Raw genomic sequence first — 14,610 nt, forward strand, 5'->3', positions numbered from 1 at the left:
TCTCTGGGAAAGCAATGGAACAAGTCCTCCTAGAAACAATTACAAGCCAAAAGAAGCAGGCGACCAGGAAAATCCAACATAGACTTATGAAAAGCAAATCATGCCTGACTAACCTTATCACCTTCTGGAACAAAATAACATCTTCTAACCAGATGGGGTGAGCAGTGGACACTGCTTCCCTGGACATCAGCAAGAAAGTCAACATCATTTTCAACAGCCCTCTCCTAGACAAACTGGCAAGGTACAGATTGGATGGGTGTATGCAAGATGGGGTGTGAAACTGGCTAATAGGCTGCACTCAGAGGTGGCAATTAGTGTTTTTACTTATGCTGGCAGCCTGTCACAAGCAGGATCCGCCAGGAATCAGTACTGGGCCCCACACTGTTCAACATCTTCACAAATGATCTGGATGCTGGGATTGACAGCACCCTCACCATGTCTGCTGATGACACTAAACTGAGTGGTGAGATGGAGAGATCAGAAATAAGAGCCCTATGACACAGAGACCTCAACAGGCTAGAAGAGTGGGCAAGCAAGAACTGTATGATTAACAAGCTCTTGCACCTGGGAAGACATGAACAGAGCTCAGATCTGTTGGAGATCAGCTTTGCTCTAAGGGACCATGGAGCACTGGTGGACAACAAGCCAAACATGAGTGAGCAGTGTTTCTGCTGCAGCAATGAAGACAAATCAGATACTGAACTCCCTCTGTGGGGGAATAACTAGCAGAGACAGAGAAGTGATCAGCCCACTTTACTGAGCGCTTGTCAGGTGGCAGGCATATAGAGTGCTGCGTCCAGTTCTGGTTCCACTAATCACAGAATCACGGAATGGCCCAGGTTAGAAGGGACCTCAAGGATCATGAAGCTCCAACCCTCCTGCCACATGCAGGGCCACCAACCTCCACATTTAATACTAGACCAGGCTGCCCAGGGCCCCATCCAATCTGGCCTTGAACACCTCCAGGCACGGGGCATCCACAGCTTCTCCGGGCAGCCTGTTCCAGCACCTCACCACTCTCTCTGTAAAGAACTTCCCCCTGACATCCAACCTAAATCTTCCCTCCTTCAACTTAAAACCATTTCCCCTTGTCCTGCATTTATCAACCCTTTCAAAGAGTTGATTCTCCTCCTGTTTGTAGGCTCCTTTTAGGTATTGAAAGGCTGCAATGAGGTCACCCCGCAGCTTCTCTTCTCCAGGCTGAACAAGCCCAGCTCCCTCAGCCTATGTTCACAGGGGAGGTGCTCCAGTCCCCAGATCATCTTTGTGGCTCTCCTCTGGACCCTCTCCAACAGCTCCCTGTCTTTCTTGTACTGGGGGCTCCGGACCTGGACACAGTACTCCAGATGGGGCCTCACAAGTGCAGAATAGAGGAGGACGATCACCTCCCTGTCCTGCTGGCCACTCCTTTTCTGATGGAGCCCAGGATACCATTTGAACAGACTGGAGAGGGTCCAAAGGATGAAGATGACCAAAGGGCTGGAGAACCTGCTCTGTGAGGAGACACTGAGGAGTCGGGTCTTTTCACTCCAGAGAAGACAAACGGGGTTGCTCTGATTCTAGCCTAACCCTTCCCGCAGACACCCTGCGTGCCTCCCAACACCCGCAGCGGCGCTGCCCCTCCAGCAGCGGGGCGGGGCGGGCCCGGCGCAGGGAGGGCAGGAGAGAGAGGCAGCCGGGGCGGTGCACGGAGGCCTGCCCGCACCTGTTCCCTCCTCCCGCCGCCCTCTTCCTCCTCGCCCACCTGCCCGCGGCTCTGCGTCTCCGCTGCGCTCGGCAGCACCAGCAACATGTTGCCCAGAGGATCCTCGTCCATGCCGCCGCCGCCTCCCAACCCCGTTGCATACTTCCCGCCCCCCCGGGTCACGCTGCCCTCCGGCCTGGAGATCCTGCGCACCTACTCGGGAGCCTTCATCTTCCTGGAGATCGTGAGTGCGCGGGCCGGGCTGCCCCGGGCTCCCTTCGTCGCGCGTTTCGTTGCCCTCCCTTGCCCGCCGCCTCCACCTGCCGCACTCGCGCCCTCCTGGCTGCGGCTCCACCGCGTGGGCGGCCGTGCGTAGCGCCGCGCCTCACCTGCCATTTTGTGAGCGCCCGTGTGGGGAAAGGGGAGCTGTGCCCGGGGCAGCTGCGTGCGAGCCTCGCACCCAAAAACCGACCCTGCAAAGTTGCGCTGGTCGTGTTACAGGTTCTGTGCGAAATCCTTCAAGTGCGTTTAGTGTGTGCGGAAGATGTATTGAAGTAGGTAGGGCTGAGGTCCTTTGAATTTAGTGTCTGGCACGAGTAGTGTGGAGGGGAAGAATCTTGGCAGAGCTCATTTTATCAAGGTACAAAGTTCCACATTCAAAGTAGTGGGAGCGTTTCATACGTGTCTGAGTTTTGATTAGTAGACACTGCCTGCTGTCCTTTCTGCGTCCTCGCTGCCCATCACTGTCTGGTCTGTACATAACAGAGCTGCACCTGCAGTCTTGTGAAACTGGAGAAAGGTTGGTTCTTCACAACAGCTAAAAATGGAACCCCTGAGAACAACCTGAAGGCCAATACTGAACTGCTGGGAGTTCCGAGCTGAGCCTAGCCATGTGTTTTATGTGCATGCAGCTGCAATGTAACGCTACAGAGGACCCAACTAATTTTGTCACTGATTATAACTAATTTCATAGCAGGTTTCTTTTGGAAGACGTTTCCCTTCCAACCTTCATTCAAGGAAAGTTCTTTGACTTTGAAGGCGTAGTCTCTGAGTTGTAGTTTTAAATCTGTCGGACTTGAGCAAAAAAGTAGTAGTTTGCTTTGAAATTAATTGTAGCTATCCAGCAGCAGGTTGGATTATGACATTAAACCTTTCCATAATAAATTAATATACCTAGGGTTTTAATTACTTTTTTTTTTCAGGTATCATAAAGAGGCAGGATTTGCAGGAGAGCTGGTACCTTTTGCTAGGCCAGCCAGGCAAACCTTAGAGTGTAAATTCTCCATCAGGCCATCATAGCACAGTATCCTCACTACTCAATCTCTAAAATCTAAATGCTGAAAAGAAAATAGGTGCTGCTGAATTCTTCCCCTAGCTAACAATAATTCTGGAAAGCTGTGTATTTTTCTAGTCAACGCACCGTTATTTATATCTCATCTTACTCTTAGTCTAGTTTTCTCTTACACTTCATTACTTAATGTATTCTCTTTCAGTATTTTATTACAAATACATTAAAAAAGACGATGCCGTTTCGTCTCCTTTATATGTCTCATCTGATTATAACTACAAAACTAAATAGTATGAGATTGAATCCAAATTTGATGTATATCCCTATCATGCTAACTTGTGTGTGTGTGTGTGTGTGTGTGTAGTAAAATACTCAGCAACAGCACGGAAATTACCTGAGTTTGTCAATCCCTTTTTCAAGACTATTTTAAGAGAGGCTTTGTCAAGCTACTGCCTAGTGCCTGCAGTTTGTGAGAACAGCAGTTGGGCTCTTTGAAGATCACAGAGCCATAGAATGGCTTGGGTTGGGAGATACCTTGTAGATCATTTATTTTTAACCCTGTGCTATGGGCAGGGCTGCCACTGACTGGATCAGGCTGCCCAGGGCCCCATCCAACCTGGCCTTGAGCACCTCCAGGGATGGGGCATCCACAGCTTCTCTGGACAGCTTTGCCAGTGCCTCACCATCCTTTGAGTAAAGAATTTCCTCCTGACATCTGATCAAAATCTCCTTTCCCCCATTACTACCCCATTACATCCTATTACTACCTGCCCATGTTAAAAAGTTGCTCTCCCTCCTGTTTACATAAGCTCCCTTCTTCACGTATTGGAAGGAGTACTCTTGAAGTACTCCTCGTCTTGAAGAACCTCCTCCAGGTTTCTGAAAGCAATCTCAGGGCTTGATTTGTGATACAAAGTGCTAATAAATAAAGTGCTAATAGGGAGAGAGGACAAAATTGGAAGTTCTTTCTCAGTTCATCACCTGTATTCCTTTCCTTACAGCTGTTTGGAACAATAGTCTGGATTTTGGTAGCTTCTACACAAGTTCCACTGCCACTGCTGCAAGGATGGGTAATGTTTGTAGCAGTGACTGCGTGGTTCCTGTCCATTGTGTTCCTGTGTGTGTTTCTCTTCGGTTATGCAAACAGAATCGCTGTCAACTGGAACCAGACAGTAAGATATTTTAGAAATGTATTTTTAATATAAATATATATAGAAATATAAATAAGATATGTGTTCATTCATATATATTTGTAGAAAATGTATTTTCTGTTTTATAAATTGAAAATGATTTAATGAAATGTACGCCAAGTCTGAATGTCTGGCTTTCTGTTTAACAGGAACTCAGGACTGGAAAAGGACAGAGTAGGGCTACAAGGATGACAAGGACCTCTTTTACAATGGAGGCTGAAAGTACCTGGCTTTCGAAAGTGATTGAAGCAGTGTGCTCTTCCTCTATAAGCAAATGAAAGGCATAAGCAGCAGGAAGAGGACTAGTTTAGTAAAGCGTGAAAATAAGTTGATATAAATGGTCAGAAATAATTATGAACTGGAAATTAAAAAATATTTTCCAACTACTACAGAGGTGAATATTTTCCTTGAAAATATTACATATATTTTTTTAATACGTTGTCTGATGTGGTTGTCTGAATAGCACCAGACCAAAGCACCCAAGTTGTTTCCTTTGTTTCCTAAGAATGTCTTCAGCTGCCTTGTGGGTCAGTTCCTTAAAGTCAGGACTGCACTGACAGCTGGCTGTTATAGCTTAGATAGTCAAAGAAGGCATGGGCTGCAGTGTGGTGTAGCTTAACGTTTTTGTAGGAGATGTTTGTCATCTTTAAAGGAGTCTTGGGGAGACTGCAGACTTATGTTCTGCTCAGTTTCTGTCTAGTGTGAAGACAAGACTTAATTCATGCTCTAATGGAGCATTGTGGCTTGTGCCAGAAGTTCTCACAGACTGTACCTTCCTATTAAAAAGGGAAGCTGTAGTTCTGTTTTTCACCAGCCACGCAGATATCTTGGCCTATTGGCTGCTAATTTATCTACTCCTTGGTTGTCGTAAAGTGATTTTTTACTTTGGGGTTTTGGATGCAAGGTGATATGGCTCTAATAATGATGGGAATGACTAATAACAGGTGGCTAAACTGTCATCAAAGTGTGAATCATCAAAAAAAAATCTTTCAAAAGGAGAAACTTCTAAAATATTAAAGCATGTTTGTTTATAACTGCTGATCACCTTCACTTTGCTCCTAGGTCCCTTAGTTTTCTTACTGACTCTTTTTGATCATAGCTGGATTTGTGTTCTTCATCATCAGTATAAGTGTTTGTTTATGTGTTCTAGTTGCTAACAGGCATCTCCTTGAGATTAATATCCTTAAAAACAAAGTCATAGAGCTTCATAAGTTTGAGACTCTGACAGTTTCAGACGCCATTGATGATAACAAACTGGATTATATTAAAATGAACAGGATGCTACTAAAGCAAATGTGCATTCAATCTCAGCTTTCCAACAAAATACAAGCAATAATTAAGCTAATAATGAGTTACAATTACAGAGAGCCTTACAGGGATTTGTGCTATGACATCCTCACAAATTATGATGCAACAAATCCTTGAGCATGTGCATCACTTAAGTAAATTAATAGTGTCTTGGGTTTCATTGAAACTATTTGCCAATTTACAATCATGAATCTACTTAAGGGTTGCTGGATGAGGGCATGGTCTTTTATAGATTGAAAATCTTCATCTTTAAACAGTATTGTATGTTCTACGTTGGCTACTTTATACTGACAGTGCTGGGTTATGCTGTTCATTTTCTCCCCTTGTGCATGATAAATCACTGAGAAACTTTCAATGTCAGGGAACTGCTGGATGGCTTGTGTAAAAGCTGTGTCTGTGGGACTCTAACTTACTCCAGAAAATTGTCATAACTAAACATCTAGTATATAATAGTAAATGTAGTGTGAATCCTTTCAGTTCTAGCATGGTAGCTGAAATCCACCCTCTTCTAGTCTTGAATAAAAATAACACTAGGTGCATCATTTGACCACTGTTCTGAGGTATACAAATGTTCTGCAATTTGACAGAAGTGAAGTACCACTTCACAAGGATTTCACCTTTTGTTTCAAATTAATAATTACCAGAAATACTTTAATTATTTTGTATTATTATTCAATAAAAGGGTATACCTGTTTATTTTAGGTTGACATGTATTTATGTAAATATGCATTTTTGCTACTTCAGAAATTAAATTTGCTCAGAAGATACAAGTCATTCAATTACATTAGAATGGGTAGAGCCATGATTTGGTTATGTTAGAGTACTAATGTTATCATATATAAATTCATGAAGAAATATTGGCTCAGATTCTGGAAGTTTAGGTGTGAATTTGAAGGACAGCATGGGATTTTTACAGATGTACATTTCACAATACATCATGACATAATTATCTCCATTGAACTCACACTTAAAAAGAACATGATGCTACAGTGAAAAGTTGGAGAAAAACATGAACCTTAGTACATCACTCTGTGTCAAACCAGATGGTGTGACAAATAGCATTCTTTATGACCTGACTCACAGCACTCCTTTACAAAATTACTTGTGAACTGACATACCGTGCAGATCTGGTACTGATTATTTTTTGTTTGAGGTTGCAGTGATGATACAAGTGTTAATGTAGCGCAGAGTTAGGGAGCAGGTTCACAATTATTTTAAATATATATATATATATATATATATATCCTTTCAGCAATAACATCTCGGGTTTCTTGGTTATAGAAACCATAACCATGTGAATGTGAAATCTTACTGATGCTGTATAGCTTCACTGTAATTGCTGCCAGGAGAAGAAAATTATAGAGCTCAGCAGAAGAATGGAGGAAATTAAAGAGTTTGTCTTTTGAAAATGCTTCTCCTGTATGCAGTCAGCACTGCCTTCTTCGTGGAGCTATTTGTGCTTCTTGGTGAGCTGTAGTGCCAAATGTTGCAGCCAGTAACACTGAAGTACTTGCATACTCGGTAGCCCACCGATAGGAAATGTCCTTGATTATCTGTGGGTTTGTGCAGAGCTCTGTGTTGTTGGAAACCTGTGCCCTGAGATTTGTGTGTCAGGCCATGATAGATCTGGTATTTGTCACACAGTGACATCTGTGTGTGATCTGACATGGTGTGTGCAGGTGGTAGTGTAAAAGATGCTGCTGGTAGTGAGAACTGCTTCCTTTAGTTGCAGGAGTTCTCTGGTGCTCCAGAACTCTCATGCACAGGGAGCTGCTGGTTCCTACTGTTTTTATATGAGGTAACAGATGTTACAGAAGACCTGGAAACTGAGGGAATGTGTCTCATGGCAAAAGCTTGAGATTTGGCAAGCCTGGCACATGAAGGACATCCAGCCACCTGCTGCCCTCTTTTCTTCTCTTAGTTCTGTGCATGTCGGTGGATCTCCTATTGATTACTTCTTTTTTTGAGTATGACCGGAAAAAAAAGAAAAAAGGCAGCTGGGATGGAAGTTGGGAATTAGACCATCAGTTGGGAATTGCTGCAAAAACTTAGCCTCAAACCATTCTTAATTAAGAGAAATCTATTTCCTGGCTAAATGGAATTGAAAACTTTAGTTGCGTCTCGTATCATAACTTACAGAACTGACCAGCATGCAGTGTTAGCTGCTAACAAATATGGAGCAACTGATTAATTTGAAAAGGAAATTACTTCAATAACAAGAACCTAACACAGATGAAGAACCAATTATCTAAACAGGGAAATGTTCTCTGAATGGGGAAAGGCAGCACATTCCTACTTTGATATCAGATAGTCAGTAGATAAGGGTATTGCACAGTAACTTCCAATGCATCAGAGTGCTGACTGCTGTTGTGATGAGTCACATGGAATGCTTCCTGAGTTCTCACTCCTGACATACTGGTAGCCAATTGCACATGTTAATTACAGGTGTGTAATGAATACATCAGTGTGTGAGATGTGAAACATTTATTGTGATTGTTGTCAACAGGCATACCTATACTTGTGTATAATATTCAAAATATCTGTACTTCTGCACACCTGCATATGTGCATGCACAAAGCACGTGTTGTACAGACTCAGGAACTGAGTGTTTTGCCAGTGTCTGCTTTGTAAAATGAACAGAGGGAGATTATTGAAGAATATTTTGGACATTTTGAAACTGTTCTGGAACAGGTCGGATCTTTCTGCATGGAACACTGTGAAACTCAACCCACAGAACGATTTAGGCAACAAAGCTGTTTTTCATGTACTTCAGTATTAGAACCCAGAAATGTCAGATGTCTAAACCTTGTGTGTAACTGGTACACATCCCAGAGCAGGGAATTGCCTGGAGAAAGCCAGGAGAGATGTGAATATAAAGCAAAGCCTAACTCCTCGCAAGACCCAGGCATTTTATTCAGCAATATCACAAAGTACTTCCAAACTACTGCATTTTGCATAGAGCGAAGTCAGAGAGAATTGCAGAAGTGCCTCAGTTCTTGGACTGTGTGCCTAGAAGTACATTTCAACTGTGTCAGGGCTGGTGTGTTTCTGAGCATTTCCATAAACAAAATTGAAGCAAGTAAGGGGTGCTTTTGGAGTTTAGGTTATAGCTGAGAATGGATTTTGGAGACTGCAAGCTTGTACTGGTTGTATTGTGATAGAGCTGGCCTGTATGTCCCCTGTTTTTTACCTAATCCTCAGTAAGAGAGAACTCTGTAAGCACCCACTTTTAGCTTTAAAGTGATTTTAAAAGGTCAAGATGTGCATGTAGATGAGTGCGTGCCTCTTAATTTGAAAGAATGCAGGGTTTGGGAGAAGGAGGGCTGCCCTTTATTACTAATTATGTTGAGTTACTTATAATTGTAGGCAGATATGAAAATATGTCGTGCTTAAACATTGCTTACGAACAATTATTGTTATCACTGCTCATGTCATGTTTCTGTGTTGGATTTCATTTATGCTGAGACTAGAAGAATTAGGTACGTATAGCAGCCCAGACTGAACCTGTTGTTTGCTTTTCAGGACTTTCTTTTCCATGGTGCTACTTTTGTATTTTATTTCGGAGCTTTTCTACTGCAAGCAGCAACTACATCTCTGCATCACTACCCTCGCAGATTAAATTCCACAACATACGTGAGGATTCTAGGTGATCACGAATATAACATAAGCATAGCAGCCTCGGTAGGTATTTCATGAACTTGTATCTGGCAGTGGAATTGTTGTAATTGCTGGTAACCAGCCTTTCAACTTGGGAACTGAGCTGGAATAGGAAGAGGGATTGTGGGGAAGAAAGAAGTCTTTGAAAGCAGCAAACATTCTTAAAGCAGCATGCAAAAAAAGTGTAGTTATCTATTAATGGGGCCTCATGAGAGAGATGCTTAGATGATACTTTTTGCAGTGGTGTGTTAGGTCTGTGATTGCTACAGAATCTAGTTTTTAGATGAGATATCTTGTAAAAGCAATGCTGGTTATTGGAATAGAAGAAAAAGATGAAAACTGAGCCTTCATCAAAGTGTGTGTGTGTCAGGTGTGACTTTAAAGCCTGCTCTCAAACTTGTAATTGCTTGGGTTTTTTGATACCTTTTAGATAGTTCTGAGTATGCTGTAGGAAAGACTCTTGGACTAGCTCCTTATGAAGCTCCAGATATGTATTTTCTGATAAAAATGAAAAGTAGCTGCATGTTATCTCCATTGGTAAGGATTAGAGAGCTTTTATTGATCAGCTAAGCTTCAATCACCTTTTTATTGCTATAATTGCATCATTACTGAATCACTGTATCTGGTGATGTGAGTGTGCATTGCTGAGCCAGAAAATACACAAAGCTTTAGCTCTCTCCCTGGCTGGACTCCTGAATGGCAAATAAAGGTGTGCCAGCAGAATTAACCTGAAGAACTGAAACTACTGCTTGTTTTGTGTTTTGGTTTGGTCATTTGGTTGGTTTGGTTTTTGTTGTATTTTTGGGCTTGGGTTGTTGGGTTTGTTTGTTAGTTTTTGCATCTTCCAGGGCATCTCACATACTTAAAGGAACTTCTTACATTTATTAAGTTTCTGAATCATTCTGTGGGTATCTCTTGTCCTCAAAATTAGATAACCATAAGTTTTACACAGTAAATACCGTCAGCTCATATTAGAGTGGATCAAAATGGATAAACCCAAAGTGTAAGATTTACATCCTCCCTTCATGAGTAGAAAAGAAAGGCCATTTACTTTGGCAAGCCAAGCTCTGAAAGAGCAAGTTGAGCATGTCAGTCTCAAGTTCCTCACCATTACCCACTTGCCAGTAACATAGTCCAGCACATCAAATTCCTGTATGGCCATGGCTGGTAGACAAGTGATGTCTCTCAACTGTGTCGAAACTGAGGGAGAGCTTTGAATTATTATATATCTCGAATTCCAAGCTTTAGAATAGCTCCTCAGTCCTTGTTTCAGTGTGTTCAGATCTTACTTGATATATGGTAACTCATGTGACTGAAGAAAATTATTTTATCTTCTATTATCAGCAGAACACTGAGGAATACAAGGGCTCTTTACCCCTTCCATACTCCTTTTTTTTTTTTTTTCCCTAAGGAGAATTCAGTACTTCACAACTCTCGGATTTCTGCTAAGATGGAGTAAGAGGACATGATTTTGTAACTCTCCTTACCTGTTAATTAAGAGATGCTGTGAGATGGTGGATCAGATGATGTAGTTTTTAGTGTCTTCATATTTTTTCCAGAAGTACCTAATAAGGAAGTCAGAGCATACAAAAAAAAAAAAAAAAGTGACCCTTTGAAACACATCAGTAAAAGAATCCTCTGATCTACATGGGGGGGGAGGAGGGGAAACAAAAAAAAAAAAAAAAACAAGATAAAGCTTTGCTAACATTTTTATTTTTTTTTTAATTATTTTAAAGTGGCTTTCTAGTTGTGTATACTGCAATTAAAAAGTATCTTTTGCTTTTACGAATAATAGTTCTGGGATCTATTCAAAATTTATTTGTCAAATTAATGCTTGTGTGGAAGCAAGGTTGTTATCACTGGATCGAATCTATATATTCTAATAGAAAGTGTCCATGATCAGTACTGGACAATATGAGAAACTATTGTTTCCAGCAACTCAGTTTTTAACTTCTTTCTTCTTGTTTATATAACATATTCACTTCTGCCATGGCACGAACTGCAATTCTTATCTGTTCAATTTCTTGAGCTGTAGCAGCTTCCTGACGTTTCTCAATAATCTCCTGTCATGTCTTTTTTTCTGACTGAAGAGGCCCAACTTCAATCTGTTTCTTTCTTTCTGCAAGTAAAGAGCTCTGCTGTTTAGAGGGACGTCTCTTTCATTGTTTGCCAGTAAAGGCATTCATCTGGATACTTTCTAATCAAACACTAATCTTAGGTTATCAGTCTAGATAAGAGAAAACTGAAATATCAGATGGAAGTACATGTGATTAATTTCTACAGTAACCCACAAACGTGTTCTGTTTATCCTATTTCAAAATATCTTCAGCAACTAGCAACTAAGTTAAAAACAATAATGTGGGATTAAAACAGAGTTTATGAGAGAGTTTCGGAGCATCCCAGAGTTATCTTTACCATTGGGGAGGTATCTTTTGAGTCATTTGTGGTATATGAATTTCAAATAGAAAAAAAAAAACAAAAAAAAAGTAGAGCAATATAATGTGTGATTCACTTTTTTTCTTTTCTTTTTCTTTTCTTCCTGCTCTTCCTTTAGATTTTTGCCTTTGCCACAGCTATTTGTTATGGTTTCAGCACAGCCCTGGCATTGAGGAGATGGAAGCTATAGCAGTTGAAGAAATTTTGATTCCTCCACTTCAGATCAAATTAAGTACTACTTGTCTGTTTTACTGTAATGTAATTCTAAAAAGACTTTTTGCTTAAAATTTGTTTCCAAGTGCTGAAATGCAAATAACCCTTAATCAGGATTTATTTAAAAGAAGACAAGTTTCTGTCTCTTCGTTTTTTTATTTTTTACTTTCATTGGGAACTCCTTATAAACGTTATTTGCTGAATTGTAATCCAGAGGTCAGAGATAAACATATGTTACTAGCAGATAACTGAATTCTGGTACTAAACCAGAAGAACAGGAAGAAAACTGAAACTAAACAGACGTGTTATCTGCATAGGCAGCTAAAAAAGCTACCCCCCTTGTTAAGTCCTGGGATTGGGCTCTACGTGTGCTGCAGCATTACAGTGTGTTCCACACGGGTGGGGCCTCGAGGCTCTTTATAGAGTCACTGATCTTGTGTGTGCTGCTCTTTGCATGATCAGAGTCCAGTCTGACTGTGATATCAGCTTAGTACGTGTTATTAACTTTGTACAGAGAAAATATTTTAAATATCCATCCAGTGCAATCTTTCATTGTTGTTTTACAACCATATTCAGCTATGGTGATCTGATCATTCCAGCTTATTGTATTCTTTAGTAGATGGAAGATGTCTGGGATTGTCAAACAGTAAGTAGTTGATTAGTTTTAGAAAATCAGCTCAATCAGATCTATTTATATGCAAAACAAACAGTGCATTTGTGTGGTGTCTGTATATAAGTGGCATAAATTTGACAGGAATATTTACACTGTTTTACTTTGTGGAAATACAGCTTTGTTTTTGTAACTTAAGTGCTGCTTTTGTTACTTACTATGTGAATCAACATCATTTGAATGGAATGTTACCAGATAGTGACTATTGTCTGACCTCAATTCTTGCAGTGCAGTATTTGGTACATCCTGATTTTGGGTTGTGTTGTAAAGGTGTTTTTATTTGGACAGATGCCTATGCAACACCTTTCTGAAAGCAGTGAAATGCAAAGCAGTCCGCTCATTACAGAGTTGGCTTTTGGCAGAAAGGAAGGTTAATTGAATATTCCAGTTGTGTAATGACACAATTATAAATACAAAATTAAATAGGGCATTGTGCCCTGCTCCTTAACAACTCTTGTCGCTAGTGCCAAATTGATAATCTGGGAGCATAAAAGTTCCCTGTCATTCACAGAACTTTTTGCTCACTGCTTCTTGCTGTTGCACCTTACACTTCTGCAGAGTCTGCACCTTAGAATTCTACAGAGAACAGTGATGGTTGGGTGAGGGAAGACATGATGTTCCTCATTCCCAGACCTGCTCTTTCTCCTTGATCCAACCAACATGAGTGCCTGTTATGGAGGGTACTTGCCAAATTTGTCAGGAACAAGGATCTCTGAGAGGTGCCAACCTTACGGAGTCCTTCAGTCCCTGCTGACCCAGCACAGAGATTTTTATCAGTGACACAGCAGTGAGTGGCAGCCTTTCCAACTTCTGGAACCACTCAGTCCTGAATTACTGCAATGGGATTTTTTTGTATATTTTGTTTTCTGAAATTTTTGTCTTACAAAGATTTTGTACTCTGCTTGATTTTTTTATTTTTTTTTTCCTAATCCTTTACTTGCATTGGAACTTGTTTTGTGAATGTTTTATCTAGAGCCATATACTTTAAAAAAATATTTCATATTGTATAAAATATGTACAGTAACACTGGAGTATATGGCTGAAAATGTTTAACAGACTTACCTAAGCAGCATTAAAGTTACTTAAAATGTTTATGGTGGCAGTCTGGTTATTAATCCTCTGTTTGGAAGATAGCAAAAAATTATGTGGCAAGAGAGATTTTATGGAATCTCAGAATCGTTTGAGTTGGAAGAGACTCCTGAAGGCCATCTAGTCCAACTGCCCTGGAGTCAACAAGGGCACCTACAGCAGGCTGCTCAGAGCCACATCCAGCTCTTTCTTCTGAAAGATTACTTGTGAGTACAAATATACACCCATGCAAATTCATATATATGTGCTTATGTGTGCACAAAGATAATGCATTTCATTATCGTGCAGAAAATGAACTTCCAGGGCACATTTAAAAATAGGTGCTCTTGATGCCTCACGTAGAAAATTAAGCCTAAGGTTTCTTAAGAAGGCACAGTTTCATTAGTGTTAGATTTGTTTAGTGATCTGCACAAATGTTAGTGAGGAGAAGTGCAAGGTCAGCTTCAACAACACTGTAAATAGGCACAGCACTTTGGTATGGTTACTTCCTCACCCTGCAGCCTAGATGTGTACTGCACACCACAGAGTATTCATGCCACAGCCCCTGCAACCAACTGGGATGATGAGAGAGAAATCTTAGTTTTTTTGCCTGTTTAAACTTACAGAAAAGGAATGACGTGACGTCAGTTAAAAAGCTGACCAAGTTTAGTAGGTCTTTGGTCGGAGTTCAAACCTGAGGTGTAAAGATGATTAGTGGGTTTGGTTTAAATCTCTTAATCTACTTACAAAGCCCAGATAGCAGAGTGCAGGTAGAATAGCTTGGGAACTATTTGCATAGTGAGAAAAGGCTAAACTTTCCTTCTTAACTATTAAAGACAAACAAAGGGCAGAGAAGAAATAAATGTAAGAGCTACGGTAATGAAGAGGTGGCTTTCATGGCTAACGAGGGCATAAATGTTCTGCTAGTATGCAAGGAATCTTAATGGTCTTTTAGGAAAATCAAAGGAAAGCTACACCAGAACAAGGAAGCAGTTGCATTCTTAGGAGGAAAAACAAACAAACAAAAAAAAACCCTGACCCAGCAACCAGTAATTAATTTGATATTACCTTATACATAACTAATATGACAGGGGTG

The 14,610-nt window shown here is 40.9% G+C and overlaps 1 protein-coding gene across 3 annotated transcripts; it reads left to right on the plus strand.

Annotated features, from left to right (window-relative positions):
- Window positions 1–1,618: 1,618 nt before the first annotated feature.
- On the plus strand, window positions 1,619–13,538 carry MAL2 (mal, T cell differentiation protein 2). Of its 3 annotated transcripts, XR_014882654.1 has the most exons (5): window positions 1,619–1,928; window positions 3,974–4,144; window positions 4,312–4,556; window positions 8,993–9,151; window positions 10,539–11,672. XR_014882654.1 is itself a non-coding variant. In XM_085221613.1 (4 exons), the coding sequence occupies exons 1-4, from the start codon at window positions 1,791–1,793 to the stop codon at window positions 10,584–10,586; spliced, it is 516 nt and encodes a 171-aa protein (XP_085077739.1). In that variant the 5' UTR covers window positions 1,630–1,790; the 3' UTR covers window positions 10,587–11,655. The 3 variants fall into 3 exon arrangements, 2 of the variants coding, with proteins under 2 accessions (XP_085077739.1, XP_085077740.1); XM_085221613.1 differs by lacking the exon at window positions 4,312–4,556 and having other exon boundaries at window positions 1,630–1,928; window positions 10,539–11,655; XM_085221614.1 differs by lacking the exons at window positions 4,312–4,556; window positions 10,539–11,672 and adding an exon at window positions 11,682–13,538 and having other exon boundaries at window positions 1,636–1,928.
- The last annotated feature ends 1,072 nt before the right edge of the window (window positions 13,539–14,610 follow it).

The sequence above is a fragment of the Meleagris gallopavo genome, chromosome 3 (assembly GCF_905368555.1).
Source record: "Meleagris gallopavo chromosome 3, MGAL_WU_HG_1.1, whole genome shotgun sequence".
Taxonomy (NCBI): domain Eukaryota; kingdom Metazoa; phylum Chordata; class Aves; order Galliformes; family Phasianidae; genus Meleagris; species Meleagris gallopavo.